The sequence below is a fragment of the Ahaetulla prasina genome, chromosome 3, assembly GCF_028640845.1.
Source record: "Ahaetulla prasina isolate Xishuangbanna chromosome 3, ASM2864084v1, whole genome shotgun sequence".
NCBI classification, from domain to species: domain Eukaryota; kingdom Metazoa; phylum Chordata; class Lepidosauria; order Squamata; family Colubridae; genus Ahaetulla; species Ahaetulla prasina.
Genome location: NC_080541.1, coordinates 108425095 through 108453021, shown reverse-complemented (window position 1 = coordinate 108453021; position 27927 = coordinate 108425095). Strand labels below are relative to the sequence as shown.

The 27927-nt window shown below is 41.1% G+C and overlaps 1 protein-coding gene and 1 long non-coding RNA gene across 3 annotated transcripts in view; one reads left to right on the top strand and one right to left on the bottom strand.

Moving 5' to 3' along the window:
• Positions 1-67: 67 nt before the first annotated feature.
• LOC131196003 (uncharacterized) lies at positions 68-9117 on the top strand. Of its 2 annotated transcripts, XR_009154594.1 has the most exons (4): positions 68-199; positions 4135-4212; positions 4728-4823; positions 8708-9117. It is a non-coding gene; the product is annotated as an uncharacterized LOC131196003 (long non-coding RNA). The 2 variants fall into 2 exon arrangements; XR_009154595.1 differs by lacking the exon at positions 4728-4823 and having other exon boundaries at positions 4135-4353.
• Positions 188-27927, bottom strand: part of LOC131196001 (PH and SEC7 domain-containing protein 2-like) — a 50901-nt gene continuing 23161 nt past the window's right edge. Inside the window, exon 5 of the mRNA XM_058178367.1 lies at positions 188-1002. Within this exon, the coding sequence (XP_058034350.1) occupies positions 877-1002 (126 nt within the window). The 3' untranslated portion in view covers positions 188-876. The remainder of the gene's footprint in view (positions 1003-27927) is intronic.

Here is a 27927-nt window from a genome sequence, read left to right as displayed (position 1 = left end):
GAGGTGTTGATTTCATGAATTGGGATGTGGATCGAGTTTATAGAGTTAATTCGCAATATGCACGCACGCATGCAGTTCCCAGAGAGGTTCATGTCAAATTTGTGAGAAGAGGCGAGATGAAATTCTTAGAAAACATAGGAGTGGGGCACTGATTTACAGGGGCAGGGAGATAGCCATTCTGAGGCAGATTCCCAGACAGGTACGTGAAAAAAGAAAGAAATATTATTTTTTGTCAAGCAAATTGTACCAGAAGGGAGTGGGCTTCAGATGGCTGATGCCAGAGGGATTGATGATTTTCCGGGAGGGCATTACGAAAAAATCAGTACAATTGCGGAGGCTACGGCCTATGTGGAGGAACACAAAGCCTTCCTGGAATCAGATGACCCAGGAATTGAAGAAGGGGAGGTTATAGATCATGGGGCTGAAGCGGCTGCCGCTGTTGCGGCCCTGGAGTTGGGTCAGGCTGAACCCAGAGTTCTGAGATCCAAAACTAGGAAGTGATAAAGATATTTGGGATTGTGTTGGTTTTCCTTATTCTCTTTTGTACGATATTCTGTTTATTCTTGACTCTTCTTTATTACGTATTTAAAATTTGCAAACTTAGCTACTTCGTGTCACCTGCTTGCCTTATGGCTGTTGTATGTGTTAAAAAATTTGAGTAAAATTCTTATTTTAGATAAGAAAAATGAAAATTTACCATACCTGATATGTATTTGTATAAACCTTTTTTGACTAATAAAAACTTTTTGAATAAAAAAAAAAAAAAAGAATGAAAATGAGACTGTGCAGGCACAGCATGTAAGCAGTAGTAACTTATCATCCACTACTGTATGTATAGTGTGAATAGGGTCTCGGCTTCAGGCACCTGGCCTTTTATCAACCATAATGACTCATTTTGGGGCATAGCATTACCTTTAACAGATCCTTTGCAAAATCTTTCCCATCATTTAATCCATCCAGATTTGCTGTAAACTGTTGGCAGGACATCTTTTTCCCAATATTCTATAATGCAGAAGAGCAGGTCACTGGACACTTTTTTTTCAAAAAAACCATGTTTTAAATACTATATGAAATATAAGAATATTCAGATAAATGAGGCAGATGTTTCCTATATAGCAATATATCTCTAGGGATCAGATCCAAAGTGCAGCAGAATGAAAAAGAAAGAAAAATAATAGAGTCATTTTATAAGCAGCCATCTTTTAGATGAATCAGCTTTGCATGTGAACATGAAGTGAATTAAAATACTCTTGTCTGGATTCCATTCCTGAAAACTTCCCAAAGAAACGAGAAAAAGGATTCCTTACTGTAACCTCACTGGCCTCTTTCCTTAAAATCAGTTTGAAAAGCCCTTTTCATCTAGTACTGCATCATGGGACTCCAAAGTGCTTAAACTATCAAAACCAGAAACTTACCTGGAGGTAGAAGAGAGGCAATGACCTAAGCCATTTCAAAAAGTTGTAGTCTCTGTTCACATATTGCTGAGATGTTCCTATAACATATCTAGTATATTTCCTTATGCTAGATATGTAAAATAGTTTACATTACGACTTAAAAAATTTTCAGATCAGGGAATAACTTCAAACATACTTCCCAAATTAATTTAACAAATAGAAAATCACCTGATGCAGCCTTCTAATGATTTTGATGATTAAAACATTTCTATGTATGCACAGAAGCTGATACAGAAATCTGAATTGTATTGCTCTGACATAATGATTCAGTTGAGATATGTAAATTGGATCAATTTTCTAAATAATTCAAAAAACTGACTTATTTTCTGAATTTTCACACAACCATAATTCATAATTAGTGCAGAGTATAGGTATACCACTGGCATGGTGTGTAAGGATACAACATCCCACACATGTAATCAGAATCTGAGAGTGTTGCTGGGCAGGATGGGACTGTTCCAGAGGTGAAATATTCCTGGTTCGGACTGGATCAGCCGATCCGGTAGCGATGGTGGCGGCTGGTTCAGAGAACCGGTAGCAAAAATCCCTGGCCCCCATGCCCATGCCCACCCAATCACCTGGTCGCCCACTTGCCCGCTTGCCGCTTCTTTCCGGCTCGCTTGCTTTTCCCATCTGAATGGTAGGAATAGGTTGTAAAAAATGCTTTTAAAAGGTAAAAAAAAGGCTCTGACGATCACAGCTGAGCTGCACGATTGTCAGAAACTTTTTTTTAACTTTTGAAAGCATTTTTTAACAACCTATTTGGCTGAATAGGTTGTAAAAATGCTTTTAAAAGGTTAAAAAAAAGGCTCTGACGATCACAGTGAACTGCGAAAAGGGCGAAAAGTTAGGGGCGTGTCAGAAAGGAGAAATGTTAGGAGTGAATGACTGGAGGCGGAACCCTGGTGGCCAAGCAGGCGCAGCCAAGGGTATGAGGTGAACAGTCCTAAACCCATTTCTGGGTGTGATACCAAAACAATCATGGGAACCCTAATCTTAACAGGCAGTTGTGGCTTGTTAAATCTGAGCAAATGCCAGAGGCGGCCTCCAGTAAACATTGTGTAACATGTTGGAATGGGGTGCTATGGGGAAAACTACTAGTCTTCACTTAATGATGGTAATTAGGACCAGAATTCCCATCACTCAAATGAGGTGGTTGTAAAATATGACACCACATGATCTCCATCCCTTAATGATGGCAATCCCAGCAGTCCTGGTTACTATCAATAAGCCAGGATTACAGACTCTTAAGTGAGGACTTCATGTGACTGGGATTTCCAACTTCTTGCTGGCTTCCAACAAAGTCAATGACTGCTTACTAGCAGGTGGCAAGCAGGTGACTGCTATGGAGGGCAGCTCGGTGGGAGGGTGCTGCAGTGCAAGTACAGGTAGGGGGATAGGTAGCACAGTGCAGCGTGACTATGAGCAAGTGGAAAGGAGTGCTGTGGCATGAATGTGGCTGGGCAGGCAAAAGGTAGGGGGCCGCCAGGAAGGGGGTCATTGCTATGGAGTACAAGTTCCTATGGGGAGGAATACTAGAGGCAGATACACACTGTGGAATTTCAGATCCCAGGATCTCGTACTCCATGTAGGGCTTCATGGGAGAAAAAAGGGCAGCAACTTAGAGCAGCAGTTCTCAACCTGTGGGTCGGGACCCCGTTGGGGGTCGAATGACGATTTGCCAGGGGTCGCCTAAGACCATCGGAAATATGGGAAGTATACTTGCGAGTCGAAGAATCGCGCTCCAAAGGTTGACTCCACAAGCCAGCTGCAGGCTCTTCAAATCGCTAGCCGAATTCGGCTTCAGGCGCGATGAATTAAAAAAGAGAGAAATCTTTGCTCTGATGTCTCCCTCTCAAGCCAGCTGCAATCACTCCCAATCGCTAGCCTAATCTGGCTTCAGGCGCAATAAACTTAAATAGGGGAGTAGTCTCCGCTTTAATGCCTCCGTCCTCAAGGCAATCGCAAGCAGTTCAGATCGCTAGCCAATACAGCTTCAGGCATGATAAATTCAAAATGAAAATAATTTTATAGTTGGGGTTGCCACATCATGGGGAATTGTATTAAAGGGGTCGCCACATCGTGGGGAATTGTATTAAAGGGGTCGCAGCACTATAAAGGTTGAGAACCACTGACTTAGAGGAATGACTTGAAACTTTCCCTCCTGGCTTTGACTTTGCTTGGCAAGCCAGCAAGGAAGGTTGCAAATGGCCATCATGTGACTGAGAGACTATAACTGTTGTAAAGGTAAGACAGTTGCCAAGTGCCCAAATCGTGATTATGTGGCCATTGGGGTACTGCAGCAGCTGCAGCATCAAGGATCGGTCATAAATGCCACTGTTCAGCACTGTTGTAACAGTGAATGAGTTGGTCTGAACGAGTAACCCAAGGACTACATATATTATAGTTTGTGGTGCTTATTCCTTAAGAACTATGCTGAATAAGTATCTTATGCTGAAATAACTAAAGGGGAAAATACAGACTGGAAATAAGGAATATACCCCAGAATAAGACTTTATTATGGTCATGAGAATATCCCAGGATTTCAGGTATTGAACTTTGTCCCTTCTTTTCTCCATATTGTTTTATCTACTTGTTATTTATACAGCTATAGGAAAATGTAATTTATCATGCAGATAATAAGCAAATTGTTCTAATTGCCTGCCTGCCTGTCTTCTAGGTTTCTGAAGAAACTCCCAAATTGTTACACCAGATGGCAGCATTGTCCCACCTTTGTCTGTGCTCCAAGTGATACAGGGTTAGTTCCTAACTGAATGTGAGACCACCAGAGAATCTGAGGCCTGTAAGGTAGACTGGGAAATTGAAAAACATACAGGACAGCAGTAGTGACACACCACTGCTGTGCTGCTGCCAAGTAAACTGCATGGATTTGCAGGAGGTAAATTTGACTAGTGGGTGGCTTTATCTTTTTTATTTAAGCTCCATATATAATGTGATCTCAACCAGGAATAAACAGCTTCGTGCACAGAACACTCCATCCATGGAATGTCTGTTTTCAGACAATCGATGCATGGAGTGAAATTTGTAAGCCCCATAGAGTTTGCTTCCTCAGAATCCAGAACAGGGGAGGTACTTTGGACAGAATCTGAAAAGCAGTTATGGAAATAGAAGCAATATTTGTAAAATTACCTTACCTTGGAGATCGCTGGTGTGTGTGTGTGAGTGTCCTCTCTCAACTTTTTAAAATACTTTAGATGCACACACCAGCACTTGTTGCTTTAAGCGGCACATTTTTGTACTTCCATATTGCAGCTTCTTGTGACCATATAGCGGTGCATTGCCAGATGTGGTCAACATTGTAAGAAGCTGTAAGATGAAAAGAATGCCTGCACTGTTTCAGACAAGTAGGTGAGTATGCACAGGATCCTTTTTTAAACTTAAAAAAAGACCCACCACTTGGTTACCTCCAAGGTAAGACACCCCTTCCCCTCTTCAGGGCTCTTACATAAATTTATTTCCTATGAAAGAGAAGGAAGTACGAATGGAAATTTTACAGGTATGTGGTGAAGGATTGAGTCTAACAAAAGCAGTGTATGAAGAGATATGCACCAGCGATGCAGTTGATAAACAAAGTCCTGCACAAATACCTGTATAAAGGGTGCTGGTGTTCCTAAATATCATTCTAATTTATACTGACAGTACGGAAAAGCGCGTAAGGATAGTGAGGGCAGTACTTGAGAAGCTAAGAAAAGTTATATGCCAAGCTATCTAAGTTTCACAAGACCAGCCTAGACTGTCTGGGTATTGCATCTCTAAGGATGGGATGGAAATGCATTCAAGGTATGGATGGACCATAAGAACCTGGAGGCATTGAAGACTCCAAGGACGCTACTCCCTAAGCAGGTCTGGTGGGCTTGGTATTTTAAATGCTTTGATTTCATCCTTTGCTATTTATCAGGGGGAAAGAATTTCTAAGCAGATGCCTCTCTCAAATGCCCCAGTACAGGAGCACCTGAGAGAAAGTAGTTATCCCATCCAGGCAGCTCGTGGTGCCAGTGCTCGCTTGGCAGCAGAGAACAGTCTCTCCGCAGCTGGCTGGGAACTTGGGGATGCAACTGCTAAAAGATGCCTTGGGGGGCAGATGAGTGGTTCCAGAGACATAAAGATGACTGATGACAATGGGGGGGGGGGGCTTGGCATGGAAGAAGAGTAAATTGTATGTCCTAGCCAGCCAGAGAAGCTTGGTCCTGCAGAGGAGCCATGACACAAAACCCACAGGGCATTTTGGGTTTGTGAAGACCCTTCACCTGGTAAAAAGACAGTTTTGATGGCCAAAGATGAAAAAGAGCATTGAAACCTATGAGGCCAGTTGTCCTGTGCCTGTTGTGCCTGCATGAAATGCCTACCGGGGAAGCCTCCAGCCTTGCTACAATCGGTAGCTAACCCAGCTAACCCATGGGATTTTATCATGAGGTTGCCTGAGAGTGCTGGGAACACAGTAATTTAAACTGTCATCAACCTGTTCTCGAAGCAAGCACACTATGTGGCATGCCTGAGGATTCCTTCAGCTCGGGTCCTAGCCAAGATAGCATATCCAGCATATCTGCAGACTACACTGGGTCCCAAAGCACACTATCTCAGACCAGGGGGTGCAGCAGATTGGGACCTTCATGCTCCCACCTTTGGCCACACCTCCTTCACTCAGCCCATTTACAGCCAGATTTCCTCCTCCACTGGCCCTCCCCCAGTCATTCGCTCTAGCCAATGGCCCTCCTCCCCTCCAGCCCTCCACCCCATGCCCTTCAGCCCGGCCCATTTGCAGACACACTGTTTTTCTGGGGCCTTTGGCCACAAAGGACAATTAGCCGCCACCCAATTGGGTTGCAGACAGAAGCCATGGTGCTTCTGGTGCAATGCATGATAGGCAGTCAGAGGGACTGTGCAGCTATGAGGGAGCTCCAGCAGCCAAATGGTGGTGGGGCCCGGCTTCAGGTACAGGGGAAAGCGGCTTCTGGCAAGGGGGGCATAGCTGCTGAATGGTGCAAGTGGTGCAATGCTTCTGGTGTGGAGAAAGAGGCTTCTGGCATGGAGGGATGTGGCAGCTGAATGGCAGAGGCTCATGGCTTCAGGCACGGGGGAAAGCAGCTTCTGACATGGGGGGCGCGGCAGCCAAACGGCAGTGATGCACAGCTTCTGGCATGGGCTAGGGTAAGGAAGGAAGGGGAGGGAGGGTGATTATATCGTGCCTTGCCCCCCCCCCCAGCTCTCACCCCCAGCTCCGTGGAAGGCTGCAAGAAGCTCCAATCTCAACTTCTCTCATTGCTCTTTCTCATTTCCCTCATTTTTTTCTTCCCCAATGTCACAATCTGCCTGTATGTCTTTTCCCTTACCATCCCTCTTGCAGCATTTTGTGGTGATTTATTTTTCTTTTTTTCTTTTCTTTTTGAATAAACCCTACATGTCAAGATCCAGCTGCTGCCAAGATCCCAACCAGCACCATAGAGTCCTTCCTTCCTTCCTTCCCACTTTCCCTTCCTCCCTTGAGGAGTCAAAATGGAAGCCCCCTGGACCCTGCTGCTTGCTTATTGTCTGTTCTCCCTGGAGCCACCGACAGTTTTAAAAAAATCCTGTGGAGCAGCACCTTCCTTCCCCCCTCCCTTCTGTTGCCTCTGCTCATGGACTCTGGCCTCCCACCCCACGCCACCCTGTACCTGCCCCTGCCTGCCTGACACCGAACAAGCAGTGGGCCTCCTGGTCCCTGCCAGAAGTTGCTTTACCCCCGTTATTAAAGCTGTGAGCCTCTGCCATTTGGCTGCCACAGCCCCCCATGCCAGAAACTGCTTTCCCCCATGCCTGAAGCCGTGAGCCTCTGCTGTTTGGCTAGCATGCCCCCCATGCCAGAAACCACTTTCCCCAAACCTGAAGTCATGCGCCACTGCCACTAAGCTGTTATGCCACCCCCCATGCCAGAACCCGCTTTTCCCCCCTGAAGCCATGAGCCTCTACCATTTGGCTGCCGCACCTCCCACCCCATTCCAGAAGCCACTTTCCCCTGGACCTGAAGCCATGATTCTCTGCTATTTGGCTTCCATGCCCCCCACTGCCAGAAGTTGCTTTCCCCTGTGCCTGAAGATGTGCCCCGCCACCATTTGGCTGCTGTGCCTCCCCAATTGCCCCACAGCCCCTGTGATCTCCTATTGGCCATTGCACACTGGTAGGCAGAAGCACCATGGTTTCTGCCTGCTACCTAATTGGGTAGAGGCTAAAGGCCATGCAGCCAAAGGCCTGGGACAAAAGGTGTATTGGTGAATGGGTTGGGCTGAAGAGTGCGGGGCAGAGGGCTGGCTAGGCCCATTGGCCAGGATGAATGACTGGAGGAGGAGGAAAAATGGGCTGAGGCAAGAGACTGGAGGCGAACGAGTGGCCAAGGGTGGGATTCTGAAGGTCGTAGACCTGGGTGCAGTTCATGTCAAAGTTTTGGTGGAAGTATTTGAAAATGATAGGCTCCTCCCAGGGACTTAGCTCCGCCTATCATCCTAGTACCAATGGAGCTGTATATATTAATTCAATAGGAGCCATACCTGTGCTGTTGTGTAAATTATCAGTAAACTAATTGGGCCGAATTCCTGCCTTTCACGTAGGTGGCATATAATAACTCACAGTGCACAGAAGCACAGGTTTTACTCCTTTCAAGGTGGCTACAGGAACTGAGTTCATGCCCATGCCGGATCAGTGTCATTAGCCGAGTAGATGGCTACTCTGAAAACCAAGTGGGATACCGTGTGTGAGGCATTGAATAAGGCTAAGGAGAGTCAAAAGAGGCAAGCAGATTGGAAAAGAGCCCTCCAGGGGGAATTGTAAAAAGTTAGGTCCCAAATATATAGGGCTTTTCCGAATCATCCAGACTGTAAATCGGGTGGCAGTGGAGTTGTGATTGCCAAAAAGCCTTAGGTGGGTTCAGCGAGTATTTCATTGCATCTTTTAAAATCATTCTAAGACTCTGAATTGAGACCAGTCAGAGAACCTCCTCCCCCTCCTATCCTAGTTAGGAGAGAAGAGCACTATGAGGTCAAAAAGATACTTGCTTCCAGATGCCACAAGGGAAAACTACAATATCTAGTGTTGTGGAAAGGCTACCCGTTAGCAGATGCTGAATGGGTGGCTGCTCCAGATGTTAGGGCAGCTAGGTTAGTTAAGAGGTTTCACAATAAATATGCTCAATGGCTCCAATAGGGATTGCAGTGGTAGCTGCTTGTTAAGTAATAATGTATATATGTTTACTATTGTTTCAGGTCTACCCTTCTTCTGGGAGGTTGGCATGTCAGGACTGATTCACACTTTCACCTACACTACTTCTTCGCTCGCAGCCTGACAATAACAGGGAGGGGATGGTTGGAATGCAAGGGAAGGAGAATGATATTCAAGCATCCGTCAGCACCATGGGACATTGCTGGCATCCCAAGGACACACCAAGCAGATGCCCCAATGTTGCAGACTGTTTCCTATAACAAAATGAACATGTATGATTGGTGGACATTTTGGACTGTGGGTCCATAAGAAAAAGGGAGAATTAACTACACTTGCTTTTGTGTGGTAAACCCCAGAGCTGGTTTTGCTTCTTCTGTGCCAATGTGGTTTATTTAGTAAAGTTTATGCTTTTGATAAAAATAATGTCCCAAAAGTTTCTTTTCCTGGATTTGCAACCTGGACAGTTGACACACAGAACTGTAAAAGCAATGTCAATAATAGTTAACAGAAGAAAACAATGGGGAACCATAAACAGTGTTGTATAAAGTCATTCCCGTAATCAATTTCAGTTTTTTACTCCTGGAACTTTACTTACAAACATTAGGATAAAGCTTTTAGAAAAAGATGAAACATGGTTGATTGGTGGCAGGATTTTGAATTCTTCATTTTTAAAATCTGATTTTAACAGAAATTTTCATTACTTTGCTGTGAATTTGTTAAGAAATATGATGACATTTACAGCATTGGCAACATCTTTAATGGGAACACGGATGTTAAAATTCAAGTAGGCAGTCCAAAGGTTTTGAAAACTATATTCACAAGGAGCTAGGAAGTTTTCTCTGACATTCAATCAGAAGCTGCTTTTTATGACTTAAATCAATGACTTCATTGTCTGCATTCCAAAACAAGAGAAATTAGGACTTAATCTTTTTTTGAAATATTTTGTAGGAATTCAAGGAATCCTATGGTGTCTCTACTCAGTTATCTTTTCCAGAGTAAAATGGATCTAGATAAATAACCCTTTCTTCATAGGATTCGGTTTCTAGTTCCAAGGTACTCTTTGTCACCCTATTCTGAATTGTTCCAGTTTCTCCAAATCCTCTGTAAAGTTGGTGCCAGAACAGGACAGCACTTGAGCAGGATTGGAAGAATAATGTTGCCTAATAATGATTTGCCACTTTTATTAGGTGGTTGCCTAATAAAAATACATTTAATAAAAAAAAATAAGTAAAGTTAACCCATTAAGATTAGGTTAGGTTAGCTCTGGCTCATGCGAAGTTTGCAGTCAGTAATAAAGTCTCCATCGTCTGGGGAGGGGATGTGTATACGCACGCCTATGATTCAATGCTGACTTCTGGCAACTGCAGTTTTCTTGGCAAGATTTTGGAAGTGGCTTGCCATTGCTTCCTTCCTAAGACTGAGAGTCACTGGCCCAATGGCACCCAACTAGGTGGAATTAGAACTCAGTTTTCCAGTTCCTAGCATGGTATCTTAACCACTACATCAAACTAGCTATCTAAGGTCTGCATTACCAAGTCAGGCATCCCACTTACTTCAGGTGACAGGTCTAATTGGCATCAATTTGTTTCGAATTCTCACAGTAGTGAGTCAATAACTCTCAAAGTTGTTCTTTGTCATCCTGCAAGACTCAACTTCATCTTACTCTACAGTGCTATTTTTCTTTCTGAAAATTCAAGAATCTCTTCCATAAGGATTTGAAAATGGTTTCTGGGCTCTGTTATCATTCCTATTTCCCGAGGAAATGCTTCTTCCTTACAGAGACTTGTCTGTTCTATTGTAATAAATCTTTACTCTTTCTTATTTGAAATGTGACCATTCACAGCTGCAATGATCTTCTTCAGAATTTCCTGGAAGTTTCCACTTGCTGAAAGATACTGCATACTCAATTGTTTTCAAGCAGGAACCCATTGTAGATCATGACTGCAGAACCACATCACTTTCTCTTTTGCTTTAGGCATATTTGCTTTAGATATCCCCAATATACAAATCTTGATTTTAGGGACCTTATTAGGTGTGTGCATCCAATTTCCACTCAGGTTTCAATACCCCAGGTATCGATGAGATATGCACTTTATAATGCATTTAATATGAGATGTAACATATCATTCTCCTCTCTGTTGTAGAAGTATGTATAGCACAAACCATTCAACTTTAGCCTCAAAATATACAACAAAATAATATCTACACTTTCATGCCCTGTAGTAAAAAAAATCACTTATTTCTACCCTGAGATCTATGAAACCCAAAAGAGAGTCTTAAAGACCTAAAGGGTTGTTTCTAAGGGCCTAGGACATGATGTGACTCCATTGGTTTTTATTTTACTTGTTTGTTATTAATTATCATGGGTCTTCTTATAACAGTCCCCACTTCCCCATTTCCCTACCCTGGTTATTTCTATTCTTATTTTTAATTTATATATTTAAACTCCTGTAAGCAGCTCAAAATCAGAGATGGATGGGTGGCCATAGCAATCAAAATTATACATATCTATATGTTTAAAGAGCCTTAGACTGTCAGATCAGTTCTGGGCTGAGGGACTCATTCAAGCAGATAGTCAACAAGTGCATTCACTGGATAGAGATGCCCCCTAGGGAATGTATGCCTGGTGCATTTCGTCAACCTCTGGAGTTTCCCTTGAATTCCATTTCTTAAAGTACCGTATATACTCGAATATAAGCCGATCCGAGTATAAGCCGAGGTCCCCAATTTTACCCCAAAAACTGGGGTAAACTGGGGACTCAGTATGTCGAGGTGGAAATGAGGCACCTACCGGTTGAAACCCTCCTCCTCAGCTGAGAAGGCTGGCGGCTCCCCCGCCCCGCCCTCTCACTGCACCGGCAGGGCTTCCGTCCGGTAAAATGTGAAAAAAAGAAAAAAAAAACTCGAGTATAAGCCGTATATACTCGAGTATAAGCCGAGGGGCTTAAAAAAAAACAAAAACTCGAGTATAAGCCGTATAGACCCGAGTATAAGCCGAGGGGACGTTTTTCAGCACAAAAAACGTGCTGAAAAACTCGGCTTATACTCGAGTATATACGGTAATTGGTTAGGAAGAAATTCAGTCACTGCACATGCTGAGGACTGGGCTGCAGAATACAGGTCAAGGTCAAGGTCATTCTGCTGAAATTGCTTGGTTCTGTGATAGAGGAAGCACCAACTGTACAGCTTCATTTGCATGAGATTAGTAAATTAAATGTACAAAATCTCAAAGAAAAAACAACAAAAGCTGAATCAAATGCAAAACAACATTTTTTGGGGGGGTGGAGGCTAGAATCAAGCTTGACAGAAAGCAGCCAATATTATTTTCACTAGTATCTCCTGATACTGGATTAACACACAAGAGGTCTATAATATAGGGGATTGTTATATATTTATAGTGTATTTACATATTCTAATCAGAACTTTGGAAAACAACATTAAGTTGTATAAGGAAGACACTGAAAATATTCTGTACATTAAAAATGTAAATATCAACATAACCCTATGTGAGGAATTTCAAAGATGTTTGACCAAAGGATGTATTTTGATTTAGAAGAAAATGGTGTTACTCAGGCATTTGAATCGTACATTTCAACCAGGCTTGAACTTAATAAGCAAACAATTAGATTAGAAAAACTATAAACTATGCGTATTATTTCAGCTCCCTAAGAAGTAAATTTTAATTTTCTCCCTTTAGCTAGCTGACTAGCCAGCTTGTATGTTTGATGTATTTGTTTATATGGCTGCTGTTGACTCCAGAACATTATGAAGAACAAAAGCCCCCCCCCCCAAATATATATATATGAAAGAACGATAGTAGAATAGTAGTGGCTAAAACAAACCTAACTCAGACCACAAAAACATACAGAATCACATCAATGGGTTCACCCAAACTCCACATCCCATTCCTGAGAGAACATCCAGGTCTTCAAACTCTAATAAAAGGTCTTCTATATATTTCAAATAAATATAGTTAGCTATTTCTTTATAAGACTTGGTATATAAATCTATCTTTGATCACATTGTGATGTTATGGCACATTGTACTCTGTAATCTTTTGATAATTTTTAAAAGCTTCTCCTAATATATAAGGGATTTATATTTTAGCAACAAAATAGGGAGATACTTTTTGGCTCAGAATACAGGTAGTCCTCCACTTATGACCACAATTGAGCCCAAAATGTATGTTGCTAAGTGAGAAACTTGCTAAGTGAGTTTTGCCCCATTTTATGACTTTTCTTGCCATATTTGGTTTTTTTTTTGTTTACATTTATACCCCGCCCTTCTCCGAAGACTCAGGGCGGCTTACAATGAATCACTGCATATTAAATTAGTAACACTGTTGTTAAGTGAATCTGGTTTCCCCATTGACTTTGCTTGTCAGAAGGTTGCAAAAGATGATCACATGATTCTGGGACACTGCAACCATCATAAATGTGAGACAGTTGTCAAGCATCCAAATGTAAATCATGTGATCATGGGGATGCTGCAATGGTCATAAGTGTGAAAAACAGACACGAGTCCCTTTTTTTAGTGCTGTTGTAAGGTTGAACGGTCACTAAGCAAATTGTTGTAAGTCAAGGACTATATGAATTTTAAAGATAAAATATTCTAAGAAGTCTCCTGGGAATCTTGTAGAATACATGAAAGAAGAAGAAAAAAAGTCTTAACTGGGCCTGATAACTGTTGAAGTTAATAGCTCAGCTAAAACATTTCCAAAAGGAATTTTTAATTGAAGAGGAATCATTCATATACTATTTTTAATGAAAACATATGAATTGAGCCATCTAATGACTCACCAATTCTCCCAAGAGGATTGAACTGTATTGCAGCAATTTGAGTCATTCTTTTAAAAATATATAGTAAAGCTTTTGGCTAATTAAAAAAATGACCTGCAAATCAACATGTATGTTAAATAGCATTATGACAATATATTAAATAATATCACCTATGAATCACTAAGATAATGATAACCACATTTAATTAATGAACCATAAATTACAGGTAGCCTCTTGACTTACAACAGTTTGTTTAGTGACTGTTCAAAGTTACAACACTGAAAAAATTTATGACTGTTGCAGCATCCCCATGGTCATGTGATCAAAATTAAGATGCTAGGCAATGGACTTATATTTATGATGGTTGCAATGTCTCAGAATCATAGGATTATCATTTACAACCTTCCAAGAAGCAAAGTCAATGGAGAAGTCAGATTCACTTAACAACTGTATTACTAACTTAACAACCGAAGTGATTCATTTAACAACTGTGGCAAGAAAGGTTTAAAATGCAGCAAAACTCACTTAACAAATGTCTCACTTTGCAAGAGAAATTTGGGGTTCAATGTGGTTGCAAGTCGAGAACTACCTACAGTGTCAATATATAATCTCATAGTATAAATAGGGAATGTGAATAACATAAATGTGAATTAACATGTGGGAAAGATAGACAATGAAAACAGGTGAAAAAAGAAAAAATCTTTTTCCAGGAAAAATTCAGCATATGCAACTAGTGGAAAGTAGCAATTTTGATGCATTCACAATAAGACACACATGACTTCCAGAACAACAGAATGTTCTCATGTACACCAGATAAAGCAACAAGACACCATGGGGAAAGAAACCTAGAAGGTGTGAGAAAAGTGCAAAGATGGCTCTGGCCAAACTTGGATAGAAAGCATAAAAATGTACACAAATAATAAATGTGGCTATCTGGATACATTTCAATCTTTTTTCGTCTTGGGCAAGGCATGGAAACAACACTGATTATACTTTCCAGTGATTTTAGACAAGATAGGAAAGGAGGGAAGATGCCTTCATGGGTTTCCTTGATTTCCCATTGTCCTTCAATATCATTGAACATTATGCCTTTTGGGGCCACCCACTCTAAATTAGTTCTTCTTAAAGCAGAGGTGGCAAATTGTGGCCCCTTTATGACTTGTGGACTTCAACTCCCAGAATTCCCAAGTAAGCAGTTGTAGGAAGGCGGAGAGATAGGGTCCTATATTCCTCATTACACTTTCCCTGCTCCTGTTTAACATCTGCATGGGTGAGCTCATCCATCAACATGGCAGTAAGGTCATTAGTATGCTGCTGATTATAACTTGACAGTGAGCCAATCAAATGGTATCATTAAATTTTATTTGGATCTGGAGGGTGCTCAGGCCTAGATGGAGAGGAACGAATTAAGGTAAAACAAAGTGGCTCTGGATTTGAAAGCCATCCAATTACAGAGAGATACCATTTTAGTGCAGGACAGGGTTGTGCTCTCCTCTGCAGAACTGGTTTTTACCTTGGGAACTCTAAACTCATATTTCCTGTTCAATGAGTAGATAGCAGCTGAGGCAAGTAGTACCAGTAAAGTACTAGTTGTCCCCTTTAAAGCTCTTCATGGTGCAAGTCAATTATACTAAAAGCAAAAGGTTAATTTTTTTGCAAAGCAACCTGAAATACATACCTGGCAGTTAAATAACAATAGATCATGTTAAAATATTTAAATTCTGGGCCATAGTTTCTCATACCATGCAGAGCACATCAAAATTAGGTGTAAAAACCAACAGCAGGAACACCACTTTCATTATGCCAGGGTGGGGGGAGCACAGTTCCACAGTTCCAGTTTTGCAGTTCCAGGACTGCAAAAATTATACACTGGATTAAGGCATTGGGACCATTTTATTCCTTTCCCCTTCTGGACAGGATTCAGTCTAAATTCTCAAGAACGTATCTACATGAAGCCAATGGGTGAGATCATCTGCCACTATGGGATGAGGTACCATCAATATGCTGATGATATTCAAGCTTACATTTACACCTGATGTTGTTGCTGTCCTCTTGTGGTGCCTGGAGGCTGTGGGGGTCTGGTTGGGGATAACAGACTTCAGCTGAACCTGGTAAGACCAAATGGCTGTGGGTGTGTGGAACTCCAGGTTACGGAACTTTCACACCTTTAGTTCTGGATGAGGTTGTATTAATAAAGAAGTAACATCATGGTTCATGGTCCTTTTTCTAAAAATGAATATCTGCAGACACTTCAGAAGGATGTATTTTGAGAAATGACCCACATAAACATCACATCAGAATGGCCCTTCCTCCTGCCTTAAAACATGGCTACAACATAATGCCACAAGAACTGGAATGTTGTAATTGCTCTCTCTTGGGAGGAAGAATATTTTGAAGTTTGTTTCATTTTGAGTGATAGTCCTATTTTTAAAACTTTTGTACATGTTATATTATTTTTCCTGTTAATTTGTTCTGTTCTTATTGTTGATATTGCTATACTCAACTATTTGTTTTTAATTTGAATATACAAAGAGGGAATTATATCGCTCATATAATATCAGATTAGCTTATAAGTCTTGCAAGTAAATATTACTAATTTCAATAAGCCAACATGAGTTTGAAAAGGTTAAAAAAAATTATATGTTGCATACATTTCCTTTTTACAAAGTACACTTTAATAATAAACAAATTTATGTATAAAAATGTTCTAGTGACTGAACTTACCACCTGAGAAAGGTTAAACAATACAGTAAAAGTAGAAGATCCAGGAGCAGGAGAGAAAGAAAAGAGAAAACAAACAAACAAACAAAAAGAAATTAATGTCAACATATACTACTGAATGGCTACAATTCAGAGAAGCCTTCCAAACTTACACCTTCATCATATCACCACAACCATCTCACTTACAAATGAGGAATTTGAATTTGGGATCTCAAAAGTTCTCTGCCAAATCTCCTCTAGGTAGAAAAGTTGTGAGATGCTGTCTATAGTAACCTATGCCTAATTCTCGCAAATAGAACATGGCACGCTAAATCTATTTTATGTTTGAGTAATTTTAGCTGAAACTAGAATTTCTGTTCACAACCAAGGTTCTTCTGTGAGAGTGATTTCAGATCATCCACAGTTATTTTTCCATGCCTAATATGGAGATAATGCTATTTATTCCCTTGTATAGCAGAGTGAAAAGCCTGTGGGTGAGCTGGTAATCTTAGGTATTCTATAGTTTAAAGTCATTATTCTTTTCCAAAGAAAGCCTTTGTCAGGATCTGCCAGGCTTGGCTTGGAGCCTTGCACCAAGTGGCTCGCAGGCATCCTGCCATCAAGGATGGACGGACAATAAAGCTGTGTGTGTAGGTGATGGGAAATAGGGAGGTGGGAATGATGGGCAATAAAGGCCAGAGCAGCTTGGAACCAGTTTGTACCAGCATCAAAAGCCAAGCACCCTGAAAAAGTATGTGGATTACTCCAAAACATCTCAGCATTCTCAGCAAGTTCCGATTGGCTGAAGATGGACTAGTCACAGAATGAATCAGAATCAGAATAGAGGTGAAAGGGTCCTTTGAGGTCTTCTAGACCAGTCCCTGCTCAAGCAGAAGAAACACCTAGAAACAAACAACCTCCTCTCTAATAAACAATTTGGTTTCAGAAAACATCTATCATGTAACTTACAACTTCTTCACTGCAAAAACATATGGACTACAAATCTTGATCAGGGCAAAGCAATAGATGCAATCTACATAGACTTCTGCAAAGCTTTTGACTCAGTAGTACATGATAAACTTCTCCTAAAACTAAAATCCTACAGCATTTCAGGATCCCTCCACAATTGGATAACAGCTTTCCTATCAAACAGACAACAAGTGGTCAAAATTGGCAATGCTCTATCAAATCCTGTTCCTGTCAAAAGTGGCGTTCCTCAAGGTAGCATTCTTGGACCAACACTCTTCATATTATACATTAATGATCTCTGTGACCATATCACAAGTAATTGTGTTCTCTTTGCTGACGATGTTAAATTATTTAACACCACCAACAATACAACTACCCTTCAAAAAGACCTTGACTTTGTATCTGAATGGTCTAAAACTTGGCAACTCCAAATCTCAACCAGCAAATGCTCAGTCTTACATATTGGAAAAAAGAACCTAAACACTAAGTACAAGCTTGATGGACATTACCTTACAGATGACCCCCACCCCGTTAAAGACCTTGGAGTTTTCATATCAAATGATCTAAGTGCCAAAGCCCACTGCAACTACATCGCAAAAAAGGCTTTAAGAATTGTAAACCTAATCTTGCGTAGCTTTTTCTCCAAAGAAACTACTCTACTAACCAGAGCATATAAAACATTTGCTAGACCAATTCTTGAATACAGCTCGACTGTCTGGAACCCATACCACATTTCTGACATCAATACAATTGAACGTGTCCAGAAATATTTTACAAGAAGAGTTCTCCACTCCTCTAATTACAACACAACACCTTATGCCACCAGACTTGAAATCCTGGGTTTAGAAAATGTAGAACTATGCCGCCTTTGACATGACCTGAGTTTAACTCATAGAATCATCTATTACAATATCTTCCTGTCGAAGACTACTTCAGCTTCAATCGCAACAATACACGAGCACACAACAGATTTAAGCTTAATGTTAACCACTCCAATCTTGATTGCAGAAAATATGACTTCAGTAACCAAGTTGTTAATGCCTGGAATAAACTACCTGACTCTGTGGTCTCTTCCCCAAATCCTAAAAGTTTCAACCAAAAACTGCCTACTATTGACCTCACCCCATTCCCAAGAGGTCTGTAAGGGGCGTGCATAAGAGCACAAGCGTGCCTACCATTCCTGTCCTATTGTTTCCTTTCATTATATCCAATTAATATAGTTATTACATACTCATACTTATATACATGCTTATATGTTGTATAGTTATTTCATGCTTATGCTTATATATACTGTGTGACAAAATAAATAAACAAACAAGATCCTATACCATTTCAGACAAGTCACTCTTTAAAAACTACCAGTGATGAAGCACCCACAATATCTGAAGGCAAGCTGTTCCATTGGTTAATTGTCCTTGCTGTTAGGAAGTTTCTCCAGGTTGCTTCTCCCTTGATTAGTTTCCATCCATTGTCTATTTATTTATTTATTTATTTATTTATTTATTTTGTCACAACAATATACATAAGCATCACACAAAAAGATTATATAGTATATAAACATATATATGAAGAAATATAAGGATATAATATAAAATATAAGAAATATAAGGAGGTATAAGCATATATATATGTTTCTTGTCCTGCCCTCTGGTGCTTTGGAAAATAAATTGAAATTGACCCCCTCCTATTTGTGGCAGCCTCTCAAATACTGGAATACTGCTATCATATCACTCCCCACCACCACAGTCCTTCTTTTCTCTAGATTAGCCAAACCAAATCCTGCAACTGTTTAGCCTCCAGGCCTTTAATAATCTTAGTTGCTCTTCTTTGCACTTTTTCCAAAATCTCAATATCTTTTTTATAATCTGGTGACCAAAACGGGATGCAGTATCCAGGTGTGGTCTTACTAAAACTTTATAAAGCAGTACTAATACTTTACGTGATTTTGATTCTATGCCTGTTTATACAACCAAGGATTGTATTAGCTTTTTTGGCTGCCGCCGCACACTGCTAACTCATGTTTAAGTGATCGTCCACTAGGACTCCAAGGTCCCTCTCACGGTTACTGATTTTTAGCCATGTTTCGCCTAATCTGTACTTGTATCTTTGGTTTTTCCTGCCCAGGTGTAAAATCTTGCTTTTCTCCATATTAAATTTTATTTTGCTGGACAGGACCCAGTATTCAAATCTGTCAAGATATTTTTGGATCCTGAGCTTGTCTTCTGGGGTCTTGGCTATTCCTGCCAACTTAATGTCATCTGCAAATTTGATGAGTTCCCCTTCTATTCCCTCATCTAAGTCATTTATGAAAATATTGAAGTGTACTGGGCCTAACAGGATCTTGCGGTATCCCACTGCTTACTTCCCTCCATGTAGTTGTAGTACCATTAAGGACTATTAGTTGATTATGATTTATCAGTCAGTTACAAATCCCTCTGGTGGTGATGCTGCCTATCCCACATTTTTATAGCTTACCAAGAAGTCGGTTGTGGTCTACTTTGCTGAAGTCTAAATGTAAGATGTCCATAGCATTTCACTGGTCTATTAATTTAGTCACTTTGTCAAAGAATGAAATAAGTTTGATTTGGCATGATCTGTTTTTAACAAGCCTATGCTGGCTTTTAGTTATAACTTTATTTGTTTCTAGATGTTCATAGAGCTGTGTTTTGGTTATTTTTTCCAGTATCTTCCCAGGTATTGATGTTAGTTATTGACTGATCTGTTGTTTCCTGAGTCTGATTTCCCTCCCCCCTCATTTTGAAGATGGGACCACATTAGCTCTTTCCCAATCCTCTGGTAATTCCCCAGTGCTCCAAAAATTTTTTAAAGCTATAATACAATGATTTTGAGATAACATCTGCCAGCTCCTTCAGAACGCTGGTATGTAATCCACCAGGTCCCAATGATTTATATTTATCAAGGTCAGACCGGTGTTCTCTTACCATTTTCTTGCTTATTTTAATTTTTATTTCTAGGTAGGGTTAGGGTTTTTGTGTGTGTGAAGACTGATGCAAAGAATGATTTAAGCAGCTCTGCTTTCTCTCTACTGCCTGTTACTTCCTTGCCATCTTCTCTTTTTAGTGGACTGACTGTTTCCTTGACTTTTTTCTTGTCATTTATATGTTGAAAGAAACTTTTTTATTATCTTTGACTTTTGTTGCAAGTCTTTGTTCATTCTGAGCTGTTGCTTTCCTGACTTCATCTTTGCAGATTCGGGCTATCTGCTGATATTCTGCCTTAGTTATGTGTCCCTCTTTCCATTTTTTGTACTTATCCTTTTTGTCTTTAAGTTTATCAGAGAGATCTTGGATTTCTTGTTTTTCTTGCTTAGTAGTATTGCGTTGGACTGGGCTTTTAGGATCATATATTTCAGTGTTTCCTATGCTTCTTGAGTTGCTTTCCTTTTAGGATTTTTATCCATGAAATTTTGCTTAGGCTCTGAGTTTGTTAAAATCAGCTCTATTAAAGTTTAAGAAAGTGGTTGGATTATATTCTATTGCTTCTGTTTGCATTACATTGAATTCCAGTATGAATTGGTCACTCTCACCCAAGGTTCTGGCAACTTCAACTCCCTCTATCCCTAGTCCCCTCCTCTACCTTTTGGATTTATTTATTTATTTATTTATTATTTACATTTGTATACCGCCCTTCTCCCGAAGGACTCAGGGCGGTTCACAGCCAAATAAAAATACAATACTATAAATACAGATTAAAAATACAATTAAAAAACTTATTAAAATTGGCCAGAATTAAAATTTGGAACTAAAAACCCATTAAAACCCATTAAAACACATTAAAACACTACCCCAGTCCAGCGCAGATGAATAAATAGGTTTTAAGCTCATGCGAAAGGTTCGGAGGTCCGGAAGTTGACGAAGTCCTGGGGAGTTCGTTCCAGAGGCGGAGCCCCACAGAGAAGGCCCTTCCCTGGGTGTTGCCAGACGACACTGTCGCGCCGATGGCACCCTGAGGAGCACCTCTGTGAGAGCGCACGGGTCGGTGAGAGGTATTCGGTAGCAGCAGGCGGTCCCGTAAGTATCCGGCCCTATGCCATGGGCGCTTTAAAGACATTCACCAACACCTTGAAGCGCACCCGAAGGCCACAGGTAGCCAGTGCAGCCGGCGCAGGATAGGTGTCACTCGGGAGCCACGAGGGCTCCTCAATCACCAGCGCCGCTGCATTCTGGACTAACTGTAGCCTCCGGATGCCCCTCAAGGGAGCCCCATGTAGAGAGCATTGCAGTAGTCCAGACGAGACGTCACAAGGGCGTGAGTGACTGTGCACAAGGCATCCCGGTCTAGAAAGGCGCAATTGGCGCACCAGGCGAACCTGGTGGAAAGCTCTCCTGGAGCGGCCGTCAAGTGGTCTTCAAAAGACAGCCGTTCATCCAGGAGAACGCCCAAATTGCGCACCTCTCCATCGGGGCCAATGACTCGCTCCCGACAGTCAGCGCGGACTCAGCTGGCTGTACCGGGATGCCGGCATCCACAGCCACTCCGTCTTGGAGGATTGAGCTTGAGCCTGTTCCTCCCCATCCAGACCCGACGGCCTCCAGACACCGGGACAGCACTTGACGGCTTCATTGGGGTGGCCCGGTGTGGAAAAGTACAGCTGGGTGTCATCAGCGTACAGCTGGTACCTCACACGAAGCCACTGATGATCTCACCCAGCGGCTTCATATAGATGTTGAACAGAAGGCGAGAGAATGACCCTGCGGCACCCACAAGTGAGGCGCCGGGTCGACCTCTGCCCCGTCAACACCGTCTGCGACCGGTCGGAGAGATAGGAGGAGAACCACCGATAAACGGTGCCTCCCACTCCCAATCCCCCCAACCGGCGCAGCAGGATACCATGGTCGATGGTATCAAAAGCCGCTGAGAGGTCTAATAGGACCAGGGCAGAGGAGTAACCCCTATCCCTGGCCCTCCAGAGATCATCCACCAACGCGACCAAAGCCGTCTCAGTGCTGTAACCGGGCCGGAAGCCGGACTGGAACGGGTCCAGATAGACAGTTTCCTCCAGGTGAAGGGGGAACTGATATGCCACCATACTCTCTACAACCTTCGCCGCGAAGTTGTCAGCTAAATTGGTTAGGAATCTGTTCAATCTCCCACTTGCTGCAGAGTTGATATCCTCCCAGTTGATATCAGGGTAGTTAAAGTCTCTCATTACTACTGTGGTAAGTTTCCTACATATATTTGTTAATTGATTAACAAAGAGTTCTTCTATTTCTTCTGCTTGGTTGGGTGGCCTGTAATATACTCCTATAGCAATGTCATTTTCCCCCTTTTATATTGACCCATATAGATTCTAGGAGGTTTTCATCCTTGGTTTTGTGGATTTCTGTAGAGCTGTAGTGATCTTTTATATATAATGCAATTCCACCTCCTATTTTGTTAGGTCTGTTTCTTTTGAATAGTTTGTATCCTTCCATCAGTACATTCCAATCATGGGTTTCATCCCACCAAGTTTCAGTAATGGCAACTATATCGTATTTGCCTTCATGTACTAACACTTCAAGTTCACTGTATTTGTTCCATAAACTTTGAGTATTAGTGTATAGGCATTTGAGTCCTTTATTGGTTTTGGGTATGTTTATAACTTTATATCTTTATAATATATATTATATATTTAGGTATGTTTATATGTTTATATCTCCAACTTTGTAACTGGGATTTACATCCTTTCCATCACTCTTTATTTCATTATGTTTTTCTTTTTTCTCTTTACTCCCTTCCTCTTTATGTGATTGTTTATCTGGTGGTTTTTGCTTGAATTAAGTTTATTTATTTATTTATTTATTTATTTATTTATTTATTTTGTCACAACAATATATGTAGGTATCATACAAAAAAGATTATATAGTATATAAACACATATATGAGTAAATATAAGGAGGTTTAAGCATATATATATATAGGAAGAAGAAAAGAAAACAATAGGACAGGAACGGTAGGCACATTTATGCGCTTATGCACGCCCCTTATGGTCCTCTTAGGAATGGGGTGAGATCAATAGTAGAAAGTTTTTGGTTAAAGCTTTTAGGATTATGAGAAGAGACCACAGAGTCAGGTAAAGTATTCCAAGCACTGATGATTCTGTTACAGAAGTCATATTTTCTGCAATCTAGATTAAAGTTGACATTAAGTTTAAATCTATTAGTTGCTCTAGTATTATTGCAATTAAAGCTGAAGTAGTCTTTAACAGGAAGGACATTACAATAGATGATTCTGTGAGTTAAACTTAGGTCTTGTCGAAGGCGATGGAGTTCCAAGTTTTCTAAGCCTAAGATTTCAAGTCTGGTGGGATAAGGTATTTTATTGTTTAAAAGGAATGGAGAACTCTTCTTGTAAAATATTTCTGGACACGTTCAATTGTATTGATGTCAGAGATGTGGTGAGGGTTCCAAACAGGCGAGCTGTATTCTAGAATTGGTCTAGCAAATGTTTTATATGCTCCTCGTTAGTAGTGTGGTGTTTTTGGAAAAGAAGCTACGTAAGATTAGGTTTACAACTAATCTTTTTTTGCTATGTAGTTGCAGTGGGCTTTGGCACTTAGATCATTTGACATGAGAACTCCAAGGTCTTTAACGGGATGGGGGTCGTCTGTAAGGTAATAATGTAAGTTCTATAGGTTGTGAAGATTGGGCCCACTCCCCCCTCAATTTTAGTTTAAAGCCCTTTTGATAAGATGAGCCAGCTGTTTTCTGAATATATTGTTTCCAGTTCTTCTGAGGTACAGTCCATTCCTCGCCAGTAGCCTTTTATCTAGGTAATCCTAGATGTATCTTTTGAGCTGTATCTTTTGAGTGCGGGAAACTCAGAGCTAGCCTGAGTTTACTGCAGCTAACACCTTTAGTAAAAGAACCTTTTATTTCAACCAAATGGAGTCAAGTGTCTTTCTTCTCTAAGGGATCAGATTGTGGCAGGTGTGGCATTAGGCTGGTTGTGGTCAATTCAGAGAGGAAATCATCTCTACCATGGGGACTGTGCAAATGATGTTGGCTCCAGAGAATGACCAGGAAGAGATTGAAGCCTGGGAAGAGGCATCCTCAAAAACCCCTCCTTCAAGAGTTGAATCTCTTCAAGTTGTTGGGAGAGGATGACCCGCCAAGAGCCTGATGGTTCCTCATGGTTGGAAAGAAGGAGGAGTGGGAAGAGAGGCCCATGGAGGTGACATCCATTCGTGGGAGCTGTGGCAGCTGCCAGTGGGAAATGCAAGTGGAATTGGAGGAAGAGCCGATTACCAATGAGCCAGATCGAGAGACTGGATGCTGGAGCAAGCCATAAAGTTCCCGAGAGGGCTTTTGGTAACCTCAAAGCATGAGAAGACCTAGCCCGGGCACCACAACTGCTGACTAGCCTATTCCAGCCATGGCAAGTGATGGGACAACCACTTCTGCTCTGCAACAGCAACAGGAGCAAGCCCCATGGTAGCAGGAACTGCCCTGACACTCAGCCTCCACGAGTTGCAGGAGCAGTGCCAGCATGGTGGAGAGGATGCAAGATACCAGCCCTGGACATAAAATTCAACAGAGACTCCAAGTAATTGGGGGTCTTCCTCGTGCAAATTTGGACATACATGCAAGAGTATAGTCTAGAAATAGCCACCAAAGGGGCTAAGGTGGGGTGTGTGACCATGGCATTAGAGTGGACCACAGCTGAATGGATGCTACAACAACGATGCCCTGGAGCTGAGAAATTTCAAACACTTCATTGACACATGTGCTTTGAAGAGAGGGGTGTGGCCAGCACCACAGAGACACAGCGTGAAACTTTGGGCCTCTGAAGATAGTGCTGATATCACAGTCTTTGGGGGGTCCTTCAGGGTCATACCTGTCTTGTAGGGGCAGTGAAGAATGGAGGCATAGGCTGGTATGAACAGGGAAATCACAAACTCCCTAAAGTACTGGCAAATAGCCTCTGACGCAGCGGCTGGGAAGACAGCCAGGGAGCTATCATAAGCTGGGGCGGCCACACAGAATGAGATAAAAAGAAAGCGAGGTGAAACATCTGGGTGAGAACAAATTGATGTCTTGGAAATAAGATTCCTTTTGTAATTTACTCCCTGACTTTAAAAAACTTTACTTGAGAGAGAACGGCAAAAGACGAGAGGGGAGGAAGCGGATACAAGGCTATCTCCCCTCTTCTGGCAGTAGTGGCAAAAAAGTGGAAGCCATTAATGAAGATAATTGACAAAGTGTGAAAATTGGTTTTTAATGAATAGAAAGCAAAATGGGCAGAGTGGGTTTTTTTGTGCCAAGTTTGATTTATGACTGAACTTTGAAGTCTCATGATTTGTATCTGAAAAACTAAAAAATTGGACTGAATATAATGTGCTAGAGAAAATTTAACAATTAAATTGAACAAAGAAGAAGATAAGAATGGAATGACCTTGAGCAATGTTTTGAGAACTTTGATAAGAAATGGTCTGTTGGTTTTGTAGTAGAGAAGAAAAAAGGAAAAGAAATATATGGCTAAAAACTGAACTGTCTGCCCGTTGTTTTGTGGATTTATAAATTGTGGAATGGTGGATTTTTGTATTTGGTCCCCTTTTTAAATTGGATTTTTTTCTCCCTCTTTTTTCTTTTTTCCTTGTCTCTTCCTTTTTTACTTTTTACACTTTTTTGGTGATGTTTTGGCGATAGGTATATTATTATTATATTTTTCCATTTAATTTTTTTAGTCACTTTGATATTTTTGAATTTCTTGGCTCTTTTTGAATCTATACTTTGAACTTTTTGTTATATTTCTTTTTACTCCGCTTTGTGGATCAGGGTAACAAGAACCTGAAGATTTTGATTGTGGATTGGATTTTGATTTTAAATCTGGAAAATTTGAATTTTAAAGTCAAACCATTTGGATTACAAATTGGGAGGCTTGAATTTAAAGAGCAAAATGAAGAAAATAACACAACATCTGTCTTCACCATCAATATCAACAGCAGCCAGCCCCACAGGACAAAAAACAGCTGAAATTATAACACAGCAAGAGAAAACCAATATGGAATGAAAAAATATGCTACAGGCCATTTATGAAGACCCCAAGGAAAGAATAAATAAAGTAGATAAGAAAATTGAAAAAATGGATGGAGAATTGAAGGAAGTTAAAGAGATGAAAAATGAACGATGACTTAAGATAGTGGAAGAAAAAGCAGAAGCAACAGAGAAAAAAGTGGAGGAGATGGATTATAGATTTACAAGCACCGATAAGAATCAGGAAAGGACAATTATAACTCTTGAAATGGATAAAGCTGATTTTTTTCTAAGATTTCAAAATATTGAAGAAGAAAAAGGAGAGAACCAAGCAGAAAAAAATCACAGAAATATTAGCGGAGACAATGGAAGAGGACAAAGAAAAGATACTAAGTAGGATTGACAAGATATATAGAGTGCAATGAGAAATAACTTACCAAGAGAAATACATGTCAGATTTACTAAGAAAACATTGAGAGCAGAGATACTGCAATTGATGAGAAATGTGACAATAAAGCACAAAGGTAGAAAGATAGTGGCACTGAAACAAATTCCAAGAAGAGTTAGGGACTTAAGAAAAAAAATATTTTCTGGAAGGGGCAAGGTCTCCGTTTGAAGTATGGACTGACCATAAAAATCTGGAAGTCCTGAAAACTCCTCACAGGCTATCCCCTAAACAAATCCGTTGGGCTCAATACTTCAATCGTTTCAACTTCACCCAGCGTTATGTCTCAGAGGGGAAGAATTTTATGGCAGATGTTTTGTGTAGGTTGCCCCAATATAACAGCTCTAAAGCCAAAGTGGTCAAACCTGTTATCCCCTCAAAGCAGCTAGTAGCCCTGGTAACTAGTGGTTCAGGGGAAGAAGGTGCCTGAGATTCCAAATGAACTATGTGAGAAGCTTAAAGAAGTACTAAAGGTTGATGAATGGCTTATTACTCATAAGAACGACTACATCTTGCATGATGGATTGGCTTGGGTTGGAGCCAAATTATATGTGCCCTCAAGCTTGAGGGGCACCATATTAAAGGGCGCTCATGACTCTAAGTCAGCAGGACATTTTGGATTTGTAAAACCTTGCACTTGGTTAAGACACAATTTTGGTGGCCCTCTTTGAAGAAAGACCTTGAAAGGTATATGGCCAGCTGTCCAGTTTTGTTGCAGCAAAGAGACTTCCGGGGTAGCCCACAGGGCTTTTATAAACTATGCCCAGACCACAGGGACCATGGAAAGAAATATCTATGGACTTTATTGTGGAATTACGTGAAAGTGGGGGGGGAAACACTGTTATTTGGGTTGTTATTGATCTTTTTTCAAAATAGGTGCACTTTGTCTCCCGCCCCAAGATTCTCTCTGCAAAGATGTTAGCCAAACTTTTGATTCAACAAGTGTATAGGTTGCACGTTGCACCTGAGCACATTATTTCAGATAAGGCAAAGGTAAAGTTTCCCCTTGCACATATATGCTAGTTGTTCCCGACTCTAGGGGGTGGTGCTCATCTCCGTTTCAAAGCTGAAGAACCAGCACTGTCCAAAGATATCTCTGTGGTCATGTGGCTGGCATGACTAAATGCCAAAGGCACACGGAACGCTGTTGCCTTGTCACCAAAGGTGGTCCCTATTTTTCTACTTGCATTTTTTATGTGCTTTTGAACTGCTAGGTTAGCAGAAGCTGGGACAAATAACGGGAGCTCACCCCGTTAAGTGGCACTAGTGATTCAAACCGCTGAATTGCCCACCTTTCGATCAGCAAGCTCAGTGTCTTAGCCACTGAGCCACCATGTTCTTTCTTATTTCAGATAGAGTGCAATTTACATCCCAGTTTTGGTGGAAATTGTTGAAGC